This window comes from Trichogramma pretiosum, unplaced genomic scaffold, assembly GCF_000599845.2.
Source record: "Trichogramma pretiosum strain Unisexual culture from Peru unplaced genomic scaffold, Tpre_2.0 scaffold147, whole genome shotgun sequence".
In the NCBI taxonomy this organism is placed as follows: Eukaryota; Metazoa; Arthropoda; class Insecta; order Hymenoptera; family Trichogrammatidae; genus Trichogramma; species Trichogramma pretiosum.
In genome coordinates, this window is record NW_019640817.1 from 15,895 (window position 1) to 40,648 (window position 24,754).

Below are 24,754 nucleotides of genomic sequence, written 5' to 3' on the forward strand. Positions count from 1 at the left end.
CTCACGCTTGCTAGACTAAATGAGAGATTCTTGCGATGAGGATGACGATAAATTGATTTTTTTTTCGTACCCATTATCAACTGAAATACTTTGATGGTTTAGCTGATGTATTAAAATTTTCCCTAAACAATTTTTTTTTTTAGTCGAGCATACGTAGGGTAAATTTAAAAGATGGAATCAACCTAGCGTCTACTTAAACAAAACACTATTCGTTTAGTTCCCAGCTGATATTCTAGATTAATAAATTGTTCTACAGACTTGCTTTGACGACCGAGAGCAGCGGATTTGCTTCGGAACAAGATAGAAATTGAGAAAAAAAAAGTACAGCAATAGGAGCAAAATTGTAGCGAGCGCCACGCCGTCGATCGTCGATTTTCAGAAGAATCAATAATTATAGATTTCAAAAAAGTTCAATAAAGTCATTATAATAATACGAGCGCATAGACGTAAGTCAGAGTACGAGATTGCGGTACACGACTTCGTAGCAGATAAAAAAAGAAAAGATAAATTACGAGCGTCAAAAAAACTAGCGAGTCAAGTTTTACACCGGTGCAGCAGCTGGGGGGTGGTGTACCTTGAGCGTACTGTTATCGCCTCTGTTGCTGTCTTCGCTGCTCGTGAAGTTACTCGACGTCTCGATGCCGGAGTCTTTGGTCGCGCTGTCCTGGCTACCTTGGCGATCGGCTTCCCAGGACCAGTCCTCCTGCGAGTCGGCGCTGGTACCGCCGTGAAAGCGAACCGTTTTTTTCTCCCTTCGCTCGGTGAATCTTTTTTTGTTTTTTTTTTCGTTTATACGCCAACCATCGTGTACGTAATCGCAAGGGCCGCAAGAAACAACAAGGCATAATCTATCAGATGCAGGACTTTTTTTTGGTTGATTATCAAGCTCGGGCGTGAGTTGATTTAGCATTTGTTATATAGGGGGAGAAAAAAAGTTCAAGTAATTGTGGACAGACCTCCGACTGTCCGCGATCCGATCGTCGCCGGAGCGTCGAAAGCTTCTGCGCGCGAGGTTGATCTCCTCCTTGCTCGGCGGCTGGCGCTCTCCGTTAAATACGAGGCTAGCTTCGAGGCCGTTCTCCCCACCGTCCTCGTAGTACTGCTCTTTCCCTACGAATAAATCACAATTTTTGGCCCAACAACAACAACAAAACAGACGGTCGAACTCGTAAACAAAGCTCTACGCTATTTTAGCTCGCTCTTGAATTTCCTATCGAACAACGTTGAATTTCGTTTCAACGACCGCGAGATTTCTAATCTATCGCTAGATTCGGGCCTAAGGTAAATACGCATGACCTAAAGCTAGTGCACAAATTATGCAATTTGCTCGACGATACTTTTGCGTTGCGGTGCGGTGTCTTCGCGCGACAACTAGCACCGCAGCTCGTTAGCGCGTTCTCTCGTTTCACGCTAGCCACGATTGCGATTTCGAATCGTTCGAAAGCAAATGTTTCGTTTTCTTGGCTCGTTTAATCAAGAATGAAGGGGGGTTTCGAGGGAGAAAAAAGAATGGAATATTTTTCAATTCAACCCCCTGTGTCTTTTTACTGTATAGATTATATTGTTTTAGAGTATCACAGAGATTTATCGGCACATAATATATAAAATAGGTGATAAAGTGTGGGAGGTAAAAAATGTCAAGTGTATATAAAAGAGATTCAGGATAGAAGAGATATATATACACAGCGACACATTGATATATGTATAAAAAAAAGCAAAAGCTCAACTGACAAATATAAAGTATCCAGACAACGAGGCAATATATATAGTACAGTCGTTGGTGGTGAAAACAAGTAGTACAAGTAAAAATTCGGTCGTACGCCATCTCGAACTTGTATACAATACACAGCATACACAGAAGCGAGCCCCGATATATCTGCTGCGAGGTACGGGAAGTTTTTTTTTCGCGCGACGAATGTACAACAACAGCAGCAGGCAGAGTAATAAGCGATAATTGAGTCGCTTGTCGCACACTCGGGCCTGCGAGAGTTTGTCGCGAGCGAGCGCGAGCGGAGAAAACAATATTATGCAGCGGTGCGACGATGTAGCACGTTGACGACGACAACGACGACGACAACGGGGGATAAAAAAAAATCGATCCGATGGAAATCCAAAAATGCGTGTACACGCTCGCGCGCGCGCGCGACACACACATAGCTCAACAGCAGCAGCGAATAAGTCATAACGAGCTGCTCGCGCGCCCCCGAAGTTTCTCCGTGGCAGAGTTTCGTTCCCAAACTTTGAACTTTTTCCAACTTTACACAACTATACTTGTGTGTGTGTGTGTGTGTCTGTGTATGAGTGTGCAGATGCAGTTTACACACAGTAGCCACCCCCGCCTGCCGCATACAGCAGCCCCGCAACGGCGCGCGCGAACAAACAAATCGAAACTTACTTTATAAATCGAGGTGTCTACGCGGGGGCGATATATGTGTGTCGCTTATCGGCGTTAAGGTGTGTAGTGTGTCATATACGAGGGGACGGTAGTATAGCACGGCCGGTGCACACGTGTGCAGCGGCAGCAGCAGCTCGTTTTCCGTTTATTTATACTCCGGTGCAAGCAGCACGAGCTAAAAAAAAAAAGAAAAAATATCTCGTCGTCGTCGTCGTCGGTATGCTTCTTCGTTATACTCTTTCTCTCTCTCTCTCTTTCTCGCCGTGTGCATACACAAAAAAAAAGCCCAAATTGCGGATCTAGCCTCGGGGCACGAGTGTACACACGTTATACACGGCTCTCAAAATCATTCGCCGTCTCTCTCGTATACCGCGACGAGTTATTATATGCTTTTGATGGCCGTTGGCTTATAATGTGTGTATTATATGTAACGCGTGCATATTATATGGCACACGTTATATAGTCACTGAGTGTGAGCAAAAAAGAGAGAGACAGAGAGAGAGAGATGGAACTGAATCGAGTGAGCTCGAACACGATGCGTGTACGGAATAAAGAGGATAAATATAGCTGCGTATACGTGTATATATAGAGACACTCATGCACATCACGTTTCACTCGTCCAAAGAAGTAACGTAACACGCTAGCTCGCACGTAACACAATTTGACGCTACAATCTTGTTTTTTTTTACCCTTTTTCTTCTTCAACCATCGTTTGAAATTATTATTATTTTTTTTTTTTTAATTTTCCAAGAGTCATAGAATCAAATTGCGCACGTTCATCGATTTACATTTATCGTATATACACACGTGAGAATGTGTACATCATACGCAAATAAACAACGAGCGAGGGTTATGCGTGGGAATAATTACAATTAATAAAACAGAGAGTCACAGATATAACATTATTGTATATAATGGTGTTGGAACAAGAAGACGAACAGCGAGACAGCAATTCAGAATACAGACACATAGAGAGAATATTTTATATCGTAAGTACCGCGAAAAACATCTTGATCCTCTCGTTGGACATGGCGCGTCGTGTCATTTTCTCTCCGGTCGCATCCCTCGATTGAACAGCTAAAAAATCGCCGTTTTATTTTTTTTTGTCTTCATAAAATCAGCTGCCGCGTAATATATAATCAAGCAATTATCGCTATCTAACTCTTTTTACTCTCATTTTAAGAAAAAAAAACTTTTCCTTCGCTAGATGTGTCGAGTTGCAAAAGTCGAGACACCGGTAATTCTCTCTCTCTAAACTGTCTAAAACTAAATATTGTACATCTGTAGTCGGGGGCTCGTTCGTGACCTGATTGTCGGCTTAAATAGCGATTTCGAGCGATTGTAAACGCGAACGTTGCCGTTTCGATACTCCTCCTACCTCCCTGAACGCGATAATGTGTGCGGCGCCATACGCTCGATGATCATCGCCGCAGCACCGGACTTATCCCGACACAAATGGACAAATGAAAAATGAAATTTACCGCATGTTGGACAGCATCGCCCCCGCCCGCCAATGGTTAACCACAACACAGTTCGGTGCAATAATGGATTTTCCCCAATTGACACGCGGTATTATGTATATTCGGGTGCGTGCACGCGTCGATCGGATCACCGATCGGTCAAATTTTCATCGTCGATGCTAAATTGTAAATTCATATATGGATGTTGCTTTGCTGTGGTTCGAGGGCTTACAATTTAGAAAAAAGGATTTTGATTTCCTTTCTGATTGGGATTTTTCTGTTCCTCTCTATTGCAGATTTTTAAAATGCAAATTATTTTTTCTCACTGAGCTACAGGTCTTTTTTAAACTTTTTTCTTTTTAAAAATCAAGACAACTTTGGTAGAAATGTTCAACATTTCATGACTAGTTTTTTGCCAGCAAAAAGTTAAAATAAGCCACATTAAAATTGTTCCAAACTTTGCTTTACTTATTCAATTATTTTTACTTTACCACTTGCACATTTACAGATACTGGTACTCGCCATCTAGCGGTAGAACTTAAAGTAATATCTTACTTAAAGTGGTTAAAAATTCGTCTAAATATTTGGAAACGATTAAATTGCCATTTTTAGGTCATACAAAATGTGCTTACTATTCGTACAATAATTATAACCAAAAAATCATCAAAAATAAGCAAATTGTTTCAAATTTATTTTAAAACATTTCAAATAGTCATCGTTCGGTCATTGTCCTGTTACTAATGTTGAGAATTTCTACCAGGAAAGCGAGACGTATTTTATAAAAAAAGTGAAACGCCAAAAAATGCAATGAAGAAAAAATTAATTTTACAAAAAACTTTTGCAAGTTGAGAGGAAGAAGAATCCCATATCTCCTACAAGTCCTTGATAAACTAATTGAGGTACGTGTTGATATGGCTTTCTTTACTACCCACAATCATCCCCTACCTAACCTTTCGATAATGATCTGTATGAAAATGATTCATTTATCACATAGTAAAGTGCATGCACTCGCTGATTTATCGGATGTTCGAATTAGAGAGATGAGACAATTACATATGATCGGATGCATACACCGGACTTACCTTAGCTGAGGTATATATTATAGCAGCAACGTTCATGTGCGTATGGAAGCTCGTGCTACGCACAAGAGATCGCAGAATTTCATATTTATATCGTGTATAAAAATAAAAAAAATAAACCTAGACTGCTGTACACGTTGCTATATGGCTCATTTTCTATTTCATATTACAAATCTCTCGCAAGTTTGGGGTACAATAGACTCTACGGAGTTGTCACATAACTATCTCTTTGTGCCTACTTGCTCGTATCGTAATAATATAACACATGTATATTTTCCTATTGTATACCGATGGGAGCAACAACGTTGCGTACGCAAAAAGCGCCTGTCGATGAAGTAAGTAGTGTATTTAGATCACTGAACTATTTTTCCACACCATCGATCTTCCCCTTTACATCTCGAGTGAAGATAAAATGTATAGAAATGCGCAACTAGACACCGAGCATCGATGGTATAAATACATTATATACAAAAGGAAGCTCGTATAAGGATACGCACGAAACAGCAACGCACACACGCGCTAATCACGAATTAACGAGGCGAAGCCGAGCACACATTATGATATCGAAAGCTGCGCGCGAGCAAACAGAGTATAGGTATGTGTATAACATAACTACGCACGAAAGAAGCATAGCCCCCCTTTTATAATACACGAGTTACTGCCTTTAATGAAAAGCAGCGGCACGTCCTTCTCTCCGAGAGCTCGTGTGTGTGTGCAGTGTATAGATATATATATGTTTGACCGAGTGTACAGTCGAGAGCCTGGGCCGAGCGAGCTTTGGTCAAACGTTATTAGAGAGCTCGACGACACCTATAGAGGGTTGGGATCGGACAGAAGGCGAAAAAGTCAAAAGGCAGAACGATCCGCTTGTTTGTCTGTCTTTTTTTTCTCACTTTTCCAAGAGAAACCCTTTCTCGCTCTCTGTTCCTCTACCAAGCATTGTTTTATTTACGTTTACTGTATAAACGTGTGCGAACTATAATAATAAAACAGCGAGTCACACTACACACACGGCTTCTATCCCACGTGCGTCTCGTATATAGGCTGCTGCTAGTCGGCCTGCAGTCGAGCTTCTTATATAATGACGTCACCGTATCGTTAAAGCACGTATACGAGCATGGCGAGCGGTGGCATACTATGTACGTTATATACGATATAATAGTATACGGACTGCGAGACACACGAGGAAGAGTCGTGACGTCATCAATTATATATCGGTTATATCCTTCGCGTGTCTGAAATATCCTTTTATATATACACGTACTCCTCGAGGATTCGCTCGCACAAAAAATGTCTATTTAGCGCGCGATCGTGTGCGCTCCGCATTGGTCTCATTAATATATATATGTACCTATATATATGTACGTTATTTTCCGCCACCACTCCGTCTCGTATTAATCGAGAATGTATATAAAGAAACGAACGAGCCGTGCTCTAGGTAGACGCGAGCGCGATTCGACGTAATTTTCACTTGTCACGGAATGAGCTCCGATTGCGATCGATTTTAGAATGCATTATTATTATTATTTACGTAAATGAGATATTCACGATTCCGGAGTTTATTCGAGCATTTTTTGAGTATCTTTAGTAGCTAGCTTATTCGGAGCGGCTAACGCAGGCAAGACACTTAGTTCAGTGTTACATATAAATCGTTGTGGCATAAAGACAGTATAATAAAACATATGGCGATAAAATATTAATTTGTATAACAATACGTTCAAGAAATACAAAATTGTAGTCGTTGAATGTTTCTGGATATGTAAGATAAATGGAAGAATTGAGAAGGTTCCTGTGCCGTAAAGCAATAAAAACCGAACACATGGCCTAGAGGTGATAGGTGTGAAAACGACAAAAGTCTAGAAGTGGACGAGATCGTTGACTCGACTGTATGTACTTGTATAGTTTTGTATCTTGTAATTCAAAATTTATATTCTTAAAAATTTTGAATCTCGAACGTAGGCGAGTCGCTGCTACATAGGCGCATCCAAAATAGTCAGCGGATTGCCATTCTGGGGGCTCTATAGGGGCTTTACACTAGCGATCTCTGTCGACTCGTAATGATTAAACAAAAATGTATAATTATTTACGCGAGGAGAAAGTTCAGAATTTCATGCGTCATAATTGAAAAATAAAAATTTTACTTTGTTTATTTAACATGATGAAAAACAATTTTCCGATATGTTTACAGCGCGCAATGAGCAGTAAGTAAATGAGATGCGCAGTAGACCTTTGCGCAACATGGTCAAACTTTCATATGCAATTTGTTTTTTTTTCTCGTTTAATTATAACAAATAAAGTAAGGATTCTGCATTTGGCTATTGTCGATAGTAAAATTGATTGTGCGCGACTATTGAACCGATTTTTATCGATATAATGTCGTCTACAGATAGGCTACGAAATTCAAAACTTAAACCCTTCCAAAGCGCCTACAAACAGGCAATCCACCACACACACAGCTAGACGCTCAGTTCCGAACGGTCTTCTGGAACAGCTCGGACCGTAGCTTGTGAAATCTAACACCTTTTTTACGACAGTCATAAAAAAATCGACGGTTACTTCTTTCTTTCCGAGCATTTTCATCGGAAGATCTAACTAACTCTCGAATGTAAGTGCAGCGTTTGAGAGCATTTGGACGTTGTTTGGGGAACCAGAAAAGCACGCAGAGAGACAGAAAATCCGAAATCTAATTGAAAACTGAACCAATCACAACTCTCGAAAAGCAATAAAATTGTAGCCGCCGAAAGCCGAGGGAACTGGAGTCTCCTCGAGACACAGATTTCTCAGTCTATTCGTGCTCCAGCAGCCCACCAGTGCAGTACACTTTGAAATCAGTGCTCTCTCAAAATTAGTGCTGTGCTCTCTGTCCTTGGAGTCTCAAGCCAAAGGTTCAGTCCACCGCTGTACAAGAAGATACAACAAATCGTAAGTTACAACTGAAGTATTAAAAATAAATTTAATCTTTCGAAATAAGTCGTTAGCCTCTGAACTTGTCTATCCAAATCGCCGGTCTCAGCCGATCTCTCGCGCTACGTCTCATCAATGGGCCAAAGCGCGAGAAAAAGCCAGAAGCATTTCCAAGGCCGTGCCGAACATTTAGTTCGCAAAACTAAAGTCCCTTCTGGACGTTACACAATGTCAAAAATAATAAGAAGATACCGATAATTTAGAATATGTGTTTTGAGATATTTTCTTTAAAAAAGTAGCTGAAATTATTCAGAATGTCATGGCTAAAATTAATCAAGGAAAAATACACGTATCGTAGTTAATTAAATGTGAGCTCAAATTTGTGATTATTTATTTCTCGTTTAAAAGTCTAAACAGCTTCGACATTTTTCATAAGGTCTGGGCTTCTGTAACACCACAGTGCACATATCGATCGTATCAACTTCGAAAACTTGAAAAATTGAACCAATGAGCTAACAAAAGCAAAGGTATCATTTTCGAAGTTTGTAAGCAGTCGCACAACGGATCTAATAGAGTCGCACCCGATCCTAGTATAGAAGCAGCCTAATTGCTGCGTCTCTGTATTGTATACGGAGTCAAATATCCTTATCTGTCGTTCCCACTCTCTCTTTCTCCAGCGGTGCACGTACAATACGTATTCGTGCTAGTTGCTCATTGTCAACCGACATGTGTGCATAGATCGTGGCACTTCTTTCTTATAGCTTTGTAAACGTGTACTTCGTTTTATCGCGGTGCATATGTACTATAGTCGGTACATATAACGACGCCGCTGCGTGAATAGCAAAGGTATGATCGCATCGTCCGCAGCAAGTAATTAAAAGTACGGGATATTTCTTAATTTATAAGCGACTGTGAATTTGTGTGCGAGTGTGCGTAACGATGTTTGGTGAATTATATCGTGTCGATGCGTGTTTGAAAGATCGATACTTTGGTACCGACCAATCGCGATAATTTTCACGTTCGATGTATCGATACTCGATAACTTTAACGCTTAGTACATCGAAAAGTGCAGATCTAGTCGTTAGTGCGGGCAACGTGCTCGAAAAAAATTGCAATAATAATTTTAAACGCGATTAAAACAGTTTAGAATAGCAATCGTTACCAACCGCATCTACGCAACTAGTGTTTTTTTTTTGTATTTGTAAATGCGTAAAATATTTTCATACAAAAAAGCAAGTAACTGAAACATTCAAGCTGTTGTAGTGTTTTTTTTATCTCTGAAAATGTACAATTGTAAGTAGTCAAATCAACTCAGCTTATCCAACTTGCTAAGCTTGAATAGCACATTTTAAAATTAAAAAACTACTCGAGTTTGATCGTTCCGGCTACTTACGGCTACATATTTAAAGATCATAAAAACTGCCTGCGACAAACTAGGTCGTTTTAGGTATACGTCGAGTCGATTCGGTTTCTTTTATTATTAGTTTAGCGTAACTGAAGATTAAACATTTTTTATAAAATTTATATCATTTTTCCAATCAGACTAAACTATTAACATAACATATAATTGGATATAGAATTAAATAAAATATATTAATTTCAGTTTGAACTCTCTGCAATATATCGATACCACACCGTACTTCGATATGGATTTATTGGGTGACGCCGATACCTGGATGTCCAATTCCAACGACGAGCCCGATGGAATTTTGTACGACGCAGACACAAAAATAGAAATACTAAAGAGTTTACGAGAAGGCGTCAATTGGGAGAACGAAGAAGAGCGAGTCGAATTTCTTCGTCGAATTTTTCCCTTGCTCGTCGATTGGAGGTGCGGACTCCCAAACGTCCTAGACATTTTTCGAAGGGAGGAAATCGAGCTCCTCATATCGGATTCCGTCGATTACTGGGGCGTGGGCGACGACGAAGTTCGAGGATACCTGTTCGCCGAATTCGTGGCTCGCAGCGGCTACAAGGACGAGTCCTCCGAACTCGACGGACGGCCGCTGCCGCGTCACGTCGCACTGGTGCATCGCGTCTTCGGCCGCAGAAACCTCAACAAGAACGTCGTCGCGAATCTGTTCGAATTGTATCCCAGATTCGACGCTGCACATTTTCACGCGGCCTGCGGCTCCGGCCTCGTCGACGTCGTGGAGAAATTTCTCGAGCACGGCCAGGTTGATCCCAACCATCTCGTCCCGGAAACGGGCGATTCGCCGCTCCACTTGGCTCTGGGCAACAATTACAAGAAGGTAGCCGAATCGTTGCTGAGACGAGGTGCCGATCCAAATCTGGCCAACGACAACGACGGAAAGACTCCTCTGCACGTTCTCTGCCGGCACAGCAGCAAGTTCGACTCGCTGAGGTCTTTCTTCAAGATCTGCGCCGAATTGAATCAGCCGGTGCTGGTCGACGCTCGGGACAAGTGCGGTCGGACGGCGCTGCACTGGGCCATGCGTCACGAGCACGCGAGAACGGCCGAGCTGTTGCTGAGACGAGGCGCCGATCCCAATGCAGCCGACGAGGACGAGGACACGCCTCTGCACACTTTTTGCAGGGCGAGAACGAGGGACGACGACCGTCTGTTGAGGCGATTTTTCAAGATCAACCAAGAGCTGAAGCGGACTGTGCGGGTCGACGCTCGGGACAAGGAGGGTAGCACGACGCTACACTTGGCTCTGCACTACGGCTACGGGAAAATAGCCGTTACCCTGCTGCGAAACGGGGCGGATCCGAACCTGGCCGATGCGAAAGGATCGACTCCTCTGCACTTCCTGTGCCGCAAGAGCTGCCAAGTGGACTTATTGAAGACTTTGTTCGAGATCGGCGACGAGACGCATCGGCCGGTGCAGATTGACGCTCGAGACAACGAAGGCCGGACACCGTTGTTCTTGGCTATGCGGCACAACTTCTACAAAATAGCCGTATTTTTGCTGAGAAGAGGCGCCGACCCGAACGCGAGCGATACAAAGGCATTGTTTACTCCTTGGAAGCTCGTTATCAGCAGAGCGAGCCGTAGCGACGATTTCGACCTGGAGGCGTTCTTCGAGGCGATCGGCGACGAGGCGCGGCGTAGGGTGCAGATCAACGGCAGGAACAAGCGCGGACACACTTCGTTGTGCATCGCTCTGGGCCTCGCCAGCAAGAGGGTGGCCGAGTGGCTGCTGAGACGAGGCGCCGACCCCGACGCGGTCACCGTCGAGGGATTGACTCCTCTGCATCTTTTATGTCGGAATAGCAAGGATAAGTATTCCGGCTTGGCCGAGTGGTTGCTCGAGATCGGCGAAGACGTCATGGGTCGGCCGTTGCGGCTCGACGCTCGGGACGATCTGGGCCGGACGCCGCTTTACTACGCTCTGAAAAGGGCCAGCAAGACCGTGGCCGAGCTGCTGCTGAGACGAGGCGCGGATCCCAATCTGGCCGACGCGGAGGGATGGACTCCTCTTCACGTTATCTGCAGGATGACCACCGCTAACAGCCCCGACGAGATCGCGAAGAGCTTCTTCGACGTCTGCGACGAGATGCAGCTTGAGGTCGAGATCGACGCTCGGGACAAGCTGGGCTGGACGGCGCTCAACTCCGCTCTGTACTACGGCAACAAGAGGGCGGCCGAGCTGCTGCTGAGGCGGGGCGCCGATCCGAATGTGGGTGACGCGGAGGGATTCACGCCTCTGCACGTGATCTGCGATAGGGCCCCCTCGGACGACACGGCCGAGTGGTTCTTCGAGATTTGCCAAGAAGTCGATCGGCCGGTGCTGGTCGACGCGCGGAACGACTTCGGCGAGACACCGTTGCATCTGGCTGCGAAAGGCGGACACAGAGATCTCGTGAGGTGGCTGCTGCGCAAGGGCGCCGATCCGAACGCGGTCAACGAGATCGGATTAACTTGTCTGCACCGGGCCTGCGACAGAGACAAAGACGAAGACGACGGCGACGTCGACGACGACGAGCTGGCGAGGATGTTGCTCGACGACGCGGACCCGAAGTATCGGCCGGTGCTGCTCGACGCGCCGGACTGCGACGGCGACACGCCGCTGTACCTGGCTCTGATCGGGGGCCACAGAAGACTCGCGGAGCTGCTGCTGAGGCGGGGCGCCGATCCCAATCACGTAGACAAGGAGGGCTGTAACGCGCTGCACATGATTTGTAGCAGATACAGCAGCGGCGAGGAGGATGACGACTTTTTGGATATGTTCTTCAGGATCGTCGACGAGCTGAATCGGCCGGTGGAGATCGACGCGCGGGACGACGAGGGCAACACGCCGCTGCTCTGCGTCGCGGAAGAGGCCAGATTGCACGAGGTCGAGCTGCTGATGAGACGAGGCGCCGATCCCAATGCGGCCAACGACGCTGGAACCACGGTTCTGCACTACATGTGCAAGGATTATTACAAAGGAAACGAGAAGCATCTGAGGGATTTTTTCGAGATGAGCAGTAGGATGGGCAAGCGGTTGCGGGTCGACGCGAGGGACGCGGCGGGCTTGACGCCGCTGGAGACGGCCGTGGCGGGTCTCTCGCCGGCCAAGGTCGACGTACTTCTGGACAACGGTGCCGATCTCGCCAACTTCGTGTTCCCCGGCGTGAGCTACTACGAGGATATATTCGAGAGGTTGTCCGACGACGCGGACGCCCAAGTCGAGTTCAAATTGTGCCTGGCGACCGGCCTCATGGAGGCACTCGCGTGCTTGGAGAAGAGAGGATACGCGCTGGTTCGTAGCGACGCCTTGACCATCGTGAAAGTGCTCGTCAAGTTCGAGGCGTTCGAGGAGTCGACCCGCAGTCAGTCGACCCCCTGCTACGAGGACATGGAATTCGCCGAGAAAGCCAAAAAGATATGGATACCCCTGAATCCGGGTATCTCGTTCTACGACTTCATTCGGCTGAGTAGCGAGCGGGCGGCCGAGGTATTCACGACGAGCGCCTACTACATGAAGCTGCTGCGGACGAAGTGGCTGAACGTGTTTTCCGAGATGCATCGCGGGTGGTGCATCGCGCGCATGTGCGACAACGTGCTGAGGCGATTCTTACGGCGCTGCGCGACGGACTTTTTCCTGGAGCTGACGCGCCACCGGCTGCCCGTTCTCTGCTGCGACTCCGTCATCGAGCAGACGATGTGCCAAGATCTGTGCAATATTTGCTTGGCCGCCGAGCTGGGAGAAGTTCGCGATTAGGCATCATTTGCCTATAATATGAGCCTATAGTCATGGTCATTTTCTGTTACAGAATATATATTAATTTGTATTATACTCTAGAATGTGAATTGTTATAACTATTGTTAAGTTTTTTCATTCGAATAAATATATTAAAAAAAATTTAATTCATTTTTTATCATTTATATACACTGAAAAAAATCTTAGAGGCAAGTCCAACAAAAGTTGAAAGCTGGATTAGAAAAAGATATTTTGCTGTGTCAGCAAAATCTCTACGATTTTATCAGTGTATCCCTCTCACTACGTAGATTTTCACGATTAAGATGCATAATTTCGCGCAAGCTTATAACGCCTGAAACGTCACGATACCGACGATATTGCCATATGATTGGTTCCATTCGATGATTACCCATAGTTTAGCTGCGCATTTCTCTCAACTTTATTTCACCTAGATATAGGGGAGGATCAATGTACGTCCAGTCGCAGACCGATATCAATAACCCTACTCTCAGATCGTTGGTTCTCTTTGGTTTTGAGTAATTAACGGCAATCGTTGCCACGAAAGAATAGCTCGATTCTTTCTATCTTTCGACGCTGCCAACATTTGGCACGATTCAAAGGCCCGCAAACTTCGATTCGCATCCTTGATCGAGCCGTATACATAGTTTGTGACATATTCGTGATACACGAATTTCGAGCAAAGAGAGTATAAGCGAATTAGCCATAAGAAAAAAAAAGGAGTATAGTAGAAGAAGAAGAAAGAGACGAGGAGGACGAAAGAGACTCACCGTGCTCCCGATCGTCGAGCTCGTCGCTGGCGCACTCGGGCGTGCTGCGCTCCTCCTCGCTGCTGCTGAAGCTCCTCTGGCCCGGAGCGCCCATCACCGGATGGCCCGGATGCAAGTGATGTGGTCCCGGATGCATCTGCATCGGTTGCGGCGGCGGTGGCTGCTGCATCTGCATCTGTTGCGGCCTGATCATCGGCTGAGGCGGCATCTGTTGTTGCTGTGGCTGCTGCTGCATCTGCATGTGCATCGGCTGCTGCTGTTGATGCATCGGCTGCATTGGAAGCTGCTGCTGCTGCTGCTGCGGTTGCTGCAGCGGCTGCTGCATTTGAATTGGTCCTTGGGGTCTGGGATGCATACCGGGCCTCATCATTCCCTGTGGCGTCGTGTTCATCGGGTTCATCGGGTGGCCGTAGGCCATCGCTATTTCCGAGTTCTGCTCCTATATACGCGTCGATACATAAAATCGTTTAATATACAAAAAAAAATAAAAGCACGACGACGCGCTTCTCTCTCATCGTATCGTACCTGATAAAGTTGCCGCTGCCTCTGATAGGACGAGTTCTGTCTCATCAGTCCGTCGAGCTCGCCGCGATACAGGCTCGGATCGTCCTCGGGAAAGGCGTCCGGATGCCTCGGGGTCTGATTCTGGGCCTGCTGCTGCTGATGCTGCTGGTACTGGGCCACGTTGGGCATGGGCAGTGTCCTGGCGTGCGGACCCAGCGACATGTCGACGCCGCTGTCGGTCGTCGAGAGTCGCCTCACCTGGCCCACGCCGCAGCTGCCCGGCTCCTGGTGCGAGTACTGGCGCCTGAGCAGGCTGCTGCTGCGCTGCAGCAGGGGCACGTTCTCCTTCTCCACGGCGCTCTGGGCGCGCTCGAGCTTCGGCCTCTTGTCCTGCAGCGGATCAATCGTGCGCACCGCGGGTGGCATCACGCCGCCCTGCATGTCCTCCTTCATGCGGCGCATCATGGCGCTCTCCTGGCCGCCGGGCTTCATCATCCACTGGCCCGACTTGGACAGCAGCTCCTGCTTCTTGCGGCACAGTATGCACACCCATATTATCTGCAACACGCGATTCAAATGCATCGTTGTTAGAGGTGTTTTTTAATTAAAATTAATGGGGGAGCATAAAAATTTATTATGATGTGGATCGAGATTTCAAAATTATTGATTTGATTTATACAATTATTTTCACTTTGCCACTTGTGGATTTACAGATGAAGGTACGTCGACATCTAGCGGTGAATGTCGACCTTAACTTTTATCGAATTTTCAGACCTTTTCTAGTAATTAGCGCAAAAACTAAATAAGTATTACGACGTTGATTTTCAATCAAAATTTTTAAATTGGAGTAGAAAATTACAATTTTTTGTTTAGCTTTACAGCGAAGTCGATACTTTTCATTCATCGATACGGTTCATCTCGTGATCAGCTATTTATTGATATAAGTTTTTATTTTCTTTTTGACTTACGGATTTACAGATAAAGGTACGTCGCCATCTAGCGGCTACTGCCATCATTAATCTATATGGAATTTTCAGAAATTTTTCAAACTAAATAAGTATTTTGACGTTAACTTTTAATGAAAATGTTTAAATTTGAATCAAGAGATAACTTTGTTCGTTTATTTTTGCATTAAAATTAATGCTTGAGATGGCATTTAAAGTTTTTTGTATTGAACCAGTATAAATTACTATAAATTGCTTTAATTTCAACGTCTGATTTTACATTAAATTTTAAGTTTTTTTTTAAACGGCACGGGTAATTCACAAAAACAGACGCAGCGCAGCACGCGGCTCGCGTCGGTACGCTACACGTTTGCGCGTACATAAGTACATTATGCGAAACTTGTTGAACGCAGCACAGCACACACGGTTCGTTGACGGTACATATATATATCTCTGCTCCGCTGCCTGTGCGAGGGTAGAGCAGAGGCGCGAAAAATTAGCGCGTCGCTGCTCGCTTCGGACGCGTGGGGGCGGAGGCATGCGAACGAACGAAAAATAAACAAACGAAAAAATGGAAATTGATTAAACGAACGCGATTCGATTCGATAAGCGCTCTGCGGCTCCGCCGCGCAAATACGAGCTCACCCCACCGGATGTATAAGGGTAGACTTTTTCATGCTCTCCGCCAAATGACTCGACTTTCAAAAAAAAAAAAAAAAAAAATATCCAAACACTCACACTGATAAAACATTACGCGCGCGATCATCGACGAGCAGCTGCGGCAGTTGTCAACACACACACACACACACGGAGGCAGTGTATACACAGGCGCACAGGTATTGCGTGGCTACAATGCACAGAGAGAGAGAGAGAGGCACACAAGCGTGTGCATACTCGAGCGACCCTTTTGTTAGTGAAAACTTTTATCTTTCTCTCTCTCGGCGAATCGAGGTCACGCACTTGTACGTTGGCTCACGAGGGGCCGAAAGGCGATCGACTGCTGATGCTGCTGCTGCTACTACTATACTATACTATTGCCGTCGCGCATAGTAGTGTACAAGCTAAATAAGCGACCGCTTCGTTGCCGACTCTCTCTCTCACTGTCGCTCTTTTCCCTCGAGGGATGAGTTTATCTATATATAACTATGACTATTATTCGCGCAGACTGCGGATGAAATTTCATTTGGCAATTTGGCTAAATTCGTTATTTTTCTACCCCCCCGACGTGTATATCGTAAAGAAAGAGAGAAATTGAAATCTCTCAGCGTTTAATCGGGGAAATATATGTTTTTTTATTGATGCATTCGTAAAACTTCATTCAACTTGCCTGATTATAATTATCTCCTTCAACGTGTATATCGAGTACGATTATATTCTCGGATTATTCCAGCGGAATCTAAGCTATAAAAACGAATAAATGTCGAAGCCGTGACGAGTAGAATAAATCAATGTCTCATAAGTCGACGAAGAAAACAATTGATCGGTCCAGACGCGATCGGCGCGTCTCAAGAATTACGTAAGCCAAGTAAAAAAATGAAGCTTTTTTTTTCACGTTCGTTGCGCATCATATGCATGCGCGACTCTACATGTGATGTTTTTTTTTTTTTTGGAATTGGCTCGCGGCGGGTCAACAGCCTCCCTTCTGGCACACTCTCAAAATACTGTTTTCTTATATCGTGTATGTGTAATTGAATTACACATCCTTCCTGGCAGAGGAGTACGAGATTCGTCGATCGGGCCCTCGCTGCTGCTAGACGCACACACACAAACTCAAGGGCACACGTATTTTATATCTTGCAGTATAAAAATGACGATTAAATCACAATATACACGCTGAATACTCCGTTTTTATATCTATGGAATTGCGGGTCTTGATTAATATGCAGCACTGACAAATTTGCATTCGGAAATTAGCGAATTACGCGCGCGATAAACTCGTTTATCACACTCGGGCGCGACACGCCGCTCAAATCGAATTATCACTGCGGCACTGATTGACTTTCTCGACTCTCTCTCGACTCTCTCTATCCTCGAGCTTACGTATACCGATACGAAATCACAAATCTCGAAAGCGAATCTTGAATCGTCTTCCGTATAAAAAAATAGAAATAAAATCGACGATGCACAAGTTGTATACGTATCGAGGAGGAACGTCGACGCGACGTCGACGACGCGCTCCGAGACTGAGAGACTGCCTGAGCTGGAGCTTTGTGGCGCGCGTCATGGCGATGAGACGACGACGACGACGACGACAGACGCCGCGCCGTCGACTGTTCTGTGTGTGTGTGTATGTGTGTGTGTGTAGGTGCTGCGCGCGATCGACTATCCGTATACAGCAGCAGTTTATATACTATATATACGTATACAATAAACGCATCGTCGGTGTGTAGGTGAGAGCCGACGATGCAACAACGGAGCAAAGATGCCTCGTCGTTGACGTGTGTGTACCTACGTATACACACACACACACACACCACCCGTCGTCGTCGTCGTCATCGTCGTCTACGTGTACATAGTTTCCGCCGCCGCTCAGCGGAGCCTCATCATGCTCATGCGTGAAATGAAAGAGAAAGAGCGAGAGAAAATGTAAGAGAGTATGTGAGAGAGAGAGAGAGAGAGAGAGAGCCGACGCGCGTACGTGTTTTTTTTTATATACCGTGTGCAGCACGCGCGCGAACGAGGGCCTATATGTATGCGTGTCGTATGTGTGTAATACCAGGCCTGCCAAGTGTGAGTGTGCAAAAACAAACGCACGAACACACGTACGGTATCGAATACGTATCGTAAAGATAAATACACTGTGCATCTGTTATATACCTATAGCTCGAGTCTGATTAGAGAAAAAAAAAGAACGAGAGAGAGAGAAGGCCTATGCCTACTTGTTGGATTAATTAAATCTCATTTGAGTACTGCACACACACACACACAGCAAAGAGAGACAGAGAGAGAGAGGGTTGAATAATCACGCGTGACGTCAGTGTATAGCTCTTCGCATGCGAACTCTTTCTCTCTATCTCTCTCAGCTATTATGCATACACTACCCTCGAGAACTCGTGTGCGTTGGCACTCTTTAATTACTTCTTATTCTTTCTTTTTTGTCGTTTGTTTATACTACGCATCAGCCAATTGCTATTTAGACGTTTAAAAGCTCGCGTCACTGCCATATGATATACTATTTACGAATTATTGCGATCTCTAATGCCTGGCGGGCTCGGCCGACGATAACGCAACTGCGAACGAATAAATACGCAGAGCCTCGAGCTCGTGTCGATGAATTTTGAGCTTCGCGCGGACAGGCGAGGATTATAACGAAATAACTCGTATATGAGTGAAACAATCGATAAATGGTCAGACCTCGCACGATCGTCCGAAACTCGTGTACACGTAACTTTGTATATGAAATGGCGTGCAGTCACTTTTATGGGCGATTATCATTCCCCCCTTTTTTCCAACCACCCCTCCGTTTTCCATCGGCTTAATTAAGCAGCTGCAGTCATTTCTCTCGATCAAAGCTCTCGCCCGGCGCTTCAAGATCGGCTGCTTTATACAGACCCGCCGAGAAGTGCGGGGCGTAAGGTAGGTATACGGTGGGTAGGAGAAAAGCAGCGAAAGAGCGGAAAAAATGAAAAAAATTCTCCTTCTCCTCCTCGCCCCTCTCCTATAGCTGCTCCGAGCGCGTCTGGCGCGGAAGTCGAAAAATAAACGCCGCTGCACAGACAAAGACAGGCGCGCGCGCGCCTCTAGCTTGGCAACAAAGATACAGAGAGCAGTATATAGTATAGTGCAAGGTAGAGTTCCAGAGGTCTGTGAGTTGTGCATGCAGTGTGCTGCTGCTGCTGCACCTCCCACACCCAAAGAGAGAAAGAGAGTGAGAGAGAGAGAGGGTGCATTCTCAAGAGGCACTTTTGCACGATACACTCACTACTGTCTCTGTCTCTCTCTCTTGCACCCGACTGCAGCAGCAGTAGTAGGTGGTAGCTCAGTAGTCGTGCTGGTGCTGCTACAAATATATACAGCAGCCACTATATAGCCAGCCCCGCTACAGCGCGCGCCGAGATGCCTAGGTAGCAATATGTCAAGAGCCTGCTACTGCTGCTGTAGCTGCACACTCTTGCGCCTCTGTGCTCGTGTATAATATGTGTGTGTCTCTCTCTCTCTCTCTCTCGATGTGCGGGGCTCTTTTTTTTTTTAGCTCGGCCCCCGAGATTTTACTTTTCCGCGAGACGCGTGCCTTTGTAGATCGGTCTTTATGTACATCCGAGGCGCTCGCGCCAAAGGAACGCGCGCGGCACCGGCACGTACCGGCGCGCCTACGCGAGAAATCATCCTAAAAATTCCACGCTATACGCTTATCCATTATTATATCTAGATATGTGGGTATATCTCGTGCGGATGCGTTCGATACGAGGAAGATGAGGAGGCGAGCTTTAATCGATAAATCAGCCCATTGGTTATTCGTTCCAAAGCATATGTCTTACTTAAAAAACCGTGCTTTGACTTATACAATTATTTTTACTTTATCACTTGCTGATTTACAGATTTAATGATACTCGCCATCTAGCGGCGGTGGCTTGAAGTAGTACCCTACTTTATTTCAAAACGGCTGAGACTTTGTCAATATTTTTTCGAAACAGTTAAATCGTCATTAAAGGTTCATTTATACCTTAAAAGCATATTATTTTAAAATGCTTCAAAAAATAAGTAAAAATGAAATCCGATTATTTACATCATACCCCTTGTGTCATAAACTCCCAATAGAAAAAAACGCCCTAGAGAGAGAAGAAAAAAAGAAGAAGAGAATAATATAATTTTAAGTTATATATGAGTCTTCAAATGATCATTCAACTGTTTCGAAAAAGTATAGACAAAGTCTCAGCCGTTTTGAGGTAAGGTAGAGTAATACTTCAAGTCACTGCCACTAGATGGCCAGTATCATTAAATCTATGAATCAGCAAGTGGTAAAGTAAAAATAATTGTATAAGTTAAAGCACGGTCTGTCGTGCCATATCCATCTGATTGTACCAATCTTATACTTATTTATTGGGCCCCAATAAAAACACTAATCAATCAAAAAAAAAAAAAAAAATCATCTCTTGGAATACTGAATCGAAAATTCGGGGTTGTACAGCTTACACGGGAAGCACGTACAAACACACGAGTATTTTTAGCCGCACGATCGTTTATGCGAAAAGGTGAATGCACGCCAGACACGATAAACGTATATTATATGAATACAATTTCCCGTTCGGTCGGTTCTTATATGGAGCATTCATTCTCATTTGTATATCCTCGGCGCAGAGGCAGCAGCAACCCCTGAAGTATAATAAGTTGTATCGTAATTATGAAGCGGAGGTTTTTTTTTGTACCAGGCATAGCGGGTAAACACGTATAATTAAAAGTTTTTTTTATATTTGTTTCGCGAGATACGGAGCAATCGATAGTTAATAAAATAAAAAAAAACTGCGTATAAATTATGCTTCCACCGTCGTAAATAAGCCGCTTTTGTTTGAAAATGAAATTATAACAACGCAAAATAATTACCTCAAAACTTACGTACTGCGAAGACAATTGAAAAATATCGGCGTACTATGCGCGTTAACACGTACAAATAATGAAGATAAGAGCGCATGATTCACGAGCTTCGCAGCTGCATAATCGAATTGCGGTGTACATAGGACAATAAATATTACCCTCGATCGGTACTATCGATACGTGATTATTTTGAGGAGTAATTAAAATAACGTTGACGAATTAATTAACGATCGCCTTGCTGATATCTCGCCAAGAGGCTTATCTATGAAACCCCAATTACCAAAATGTATGCAAGAGAAGAACCTAACTACGTACTGAGAGTAGTTAATACAGCTAAGCAAATTTTAAAATAAAATTTTACAGATTTACAACATGAACATATAAATTGGTAACTTAATTGTAAACAATATGATCATAAAAACGACTTTGACATAGTCTCTCGACACACTGATCATGTTGATAGTTAAATCAAATTAGTTTGTATCGTACCTTTACCGACGTCACAAGCCATAAGCCATATTTATATCAAAGATAAATTTTACTCATTCAATTACCGTGGTACTACATAGACGGAACTATCGTTTGATTCGGGCACCAAAATGGATAAACGTGAAGATAAAATTGAACAAGTTATCACAAAAAATAACTCAAGTGAACACGACTTTGTTATTTCAGTTGACAAAGAATACGTTAGTGATATTTGCCAGGAGGCATTTACTCTCGAATCAAGCATGATAATGCATCGAGAAATAATTCACAATGAGCAAAAAAATTACGCATGTGACAGATGCGAAAAGAAATTTGAGTTAAGAAGTCATTTGAGTAGACACCAAATAACAGTTCATAAAGGCCGCAACGATTTTCCATGCGACATATGTGAGAAGAAGTTTGTGAAAAAATCGAGTTTGTTCACACATCAGAAATTAATTCACGAAAAACAAGACGACCTCTCATGCAACAAGTGCGAGAGGAAATTTGAAAATAAATCAACTTTACTTAAGCACAACAAAATATTCCACGAAGTTTTCAAAGATTACTTATGTGAAAGATGTGCCAAGAGATTTGGAAATAAAAAAAAGTCTGCTCTTGCACATAAAGACAGTCCATGAGCGTCGCAACGATTTCGCGTGCGACAAGTGTTTAGAAAAATTTGTAAAAAAATCACAATTGCTCTTTCACCAAAAGATAGAACACGAACGTTGCAAAGATTACACAAGCAACGAGCAGGAGCGAAAATTCGAAAACCAAACGACTGTGTTAAAGCACCGGAATAAATTCCACGGAATTCCCGAAGATTACGCACGTGACAAATGCGAGAAGAAATTCGGTTTAAAAAAGCATTTGTTTGTCCACCAAAAAACAGTACATGAGGGTCGCAGAGATTACGAATGCGACAAATGCGAGAAGAAATTTGGACAAAAATGGTATTTGCTCTTTCACCAAAAAAAAATCCACGAAGGTCGCAAAGATTACGCATGCGAGAAATGCGAGAAAAAATTTGGAACTAAATCAGATTTGCTCAGACACCAAAGGGCAGTCCATGAAGGTCGCAAAGATTATGAATGTGACAAATGCAAGCAGAAATTTGGAAGTGGAGGAGCTTTGTACAAGCACCAAAGGACAATTCATGAAGGTCGCAAAGATTACACTTGCGATAAGTGTGATAATGTATTTACGCAAAAAACGAGTTTGCTCCACCATCAAAAAGTAGTTCATGAAGGTCGAAAAGATTATTCATGCGATAAGTGTGAGATGAAGTTCGGAAAAAAATCAAATTGGTTGAGCCACCAAAAGACTGTTCACGAAGAGCGAGAATTCCCATGTGACAGGTGTGGGAAGAAATTTGGACTTAAAACCGGTTTGTTTCGGCACCAAAAGACAGTGCACGAAGGTCTTAAATATTATGCATGCGACAAGTGCGATCTAAAATTTGTATATAAATGTAATTTGCTCACCCACCTGAAGACAGTACATGAACGTCGCAAAGCTTATACATGTGACAAGTGCGAAAAACAATTTGGAAAACAAAATAATTTGATTAGACACCAAAATATAGTCCACGAAGGTCACAAAGATTATGCATGCAATAAATGCTCGAAGAAATTTGGACAAAAATCACATTTGGATGTCCACAAAAAGACAATCCACGAAGGTCGCAAAGATTTCGCATGCGACAGATGTGGGAAGAAATTTGGATTAAAAACCGGTTTGTTTCGGCACCAAACGACAGTACACGAAGGTCGCAAAGATTATGCACGTGACAAGTGCGAGAAGGTATTTGCACAAAAATGGATTATGATTCAGCACCAAAAGACAGTTCACGAAGGTCGCAAAGATTTTGAATGCGACAAATGCGAGCAGAAATTTACACGAAAGTCCAGTATGCTTGTGCACCTAATAACAACACACGAAGGTCGCAACGATTTTTCATGTCACAAATGCGAGAAAAAATTTGGACAAGAATCAAATTTGCTCAGACACCAGAGGGCAGTACACGAAGGTTAGAAATATTTTGCATGCAACAAATGCGATGAGAACTTTGGGTTTCAATACAATTAAAGAACACTAACAAAATTTCACGAATTTATTTAAGATTTTATATGCGACAGGTGCAAGAAGAAATTAGGTTCTCCATCAAATTTGAGTTGACACTGAAAAACCGTGAAATTCGCATCGTAATTATCTATCAAACAAGTGTAATAAGTTGTAAATGCAATTTTTTTTTACCATTTTAAAAATCCATAGAAACTTGAAGATGTTTAAGTAAAATTTTGTCTGAAATTTGAATAAAATTTGCGCAAATATGATTGTGTTTTACTCGAGTTTCATGTTACGCTAGTGAACGATTTTGATAAGTTTCCTGATAGACTCAATATTTCTTCTAAGAAAGACATGATCAGTAACATTCTTCAAAATCAGTAAGAAACTGTTAAAATTGCTTTTATTCTTAATAATTTTATCAATCCGCAATCTCATTTTAATACTTCGAATCACACTTATCGATTGTTAAAAAATCATCTGCCTAAAGCTTAATCGTTTTTTCTAATCCACCAACGTAATCAAAAGACAATTCGATCCCATAAATAATCGGTCGCGCGAAATCGCATCGAACATACGCAAGATAATGCACCGAGTGCATATTTGCCGGTTTCCGAGCTTTCTCTTTATATACATAATACGTGGTCTCGGCGTGAGTACACCGAGGGGGCGCGCGAGCCGATATAATGCCGCACGAAACGCGTGCCATGGCCAGAAGGGGGCTTCGAACTCTCATCGCTGCTGCTGCTGCTGCTGCTGCTGCTGTGGTATATATAGCGGGGCGCGACGCAGCAGCAGAAGCAGCAGCAAAGGTCTAGAGTCTAGAGTCGGTGCAGCTGCCACCCGACCAACCAACTAACCAACCAACCAACCTACCTACCCACCCACCCACACACTACTCTGCCTGCACCCGTTCAACGTCCCGCATTGCGGACGAGCCAAACGCACGGGGGGCCAGCGACGTTGTTGCGCGCGGCTATATACGTGTGCAGTGCGGAATAATCTTCCTCTATCTTCTCGTTGGGTTACGATATTTTTCTCGTGCTGCTAATTAGAGTTTAAGCATTTAAATGCGTATATTTAAAAATAATACCGTAGTAATGTAGCATCGTAACTTTAGATGTTCTGTAATACGAATAATGTAGGCACGGCGGACGACTCCCCGATCCCATTCGCGACGGAGTGTCTTCGTATATGCGAAAATCCGATCGATGTAGGTCTCTTTCGTTATATACACATACATCGTTTCGTTGAATTTGCGAATCTCCCTTGGCCCTCTCGACCGATGACTCACGTGTATAATACGTACGACCAAAACTTTTCAATCGTTCTTCCAGTTTTTGATAGCCGCGCGGAAAACCGGACTGCGCACGATATAATACGAACTCGACGTTTACATCGAAAGAGCCGCGGCCGATAAAGGATTTTTTATGCGCCATTGATAGGACGCGTTGCGGCGA

The 24,754-nt window shown here is 44.1% G+C and overlaps 2 protein-coding genes across 4 annotated transcripts in view; one reads left to right on the forward strand and one right to left on the reverse strand.

The window, feature by feature from the left end:
- The window catches only part of LOC106651607 (regulating synaptic membrane exocytosis protein 2), a gene marked incomplete at its 3' end in the record, with an annotated part of 48,295 nt that overhangs the window by 15,858 nt on the left and 7,683 nt on the right, over positions 1-24,754 (reverse strand). Inside the window, exons 3-6 of the mRNA XM_023462450.1 lie at positions 14,302-14,838; positions 13,777-14,215; positions 957-1,110; positions 575-767 (exon numbers count right to left, since the gene is read on the reverse strand). Of these exons, the coding sequence (XP_023318218.1) occupies positions 575-767; positions 957-1,110; positions 13,777-14,215; positions 14,302-14,838 (1,323 nt within the window). The remainder of the gene's footprint in view (positions 1-574; positions 768-956; positions 1,111-13,776; positions 14,216-14,301; positions 14,839-24,754) is intronic.
- LOC106651606 (ankyrin-1-like) lies at positions 7,329-13,025 on the forward strand. Of its 3 annotated transcripts, none has more exons than XM_023462554.1 (2): positions 7,329-7,856; positions 9,442-13,025. In XM_023462554.1, exon 2 carries the CDS (start codon positions 9,485-9,487, stop codon positions 13,007-13,009), a length of 3,525 nt encoding a protein of 1,174 aa, XP_023318322.1. In that variant the 5' UTR covers positions 7,329-7,856; positions 9,442-9,484; the 3' UTR covers positions 13,010-13,025. The 3 variants fall into 3 exon arrangements, with proteins under 3 accessions (XP_023318322.1, XP_014225673.1, XP_014225672.1); XM_014370187.2 differs by lacking the exon at positions 7,329-7,856 and adding an exon at positions 8,513-8,718; XM_014370186.2 differs by lacking the exon at positions 7,329-7,856 and adding an exon at positions 8,513-8,684.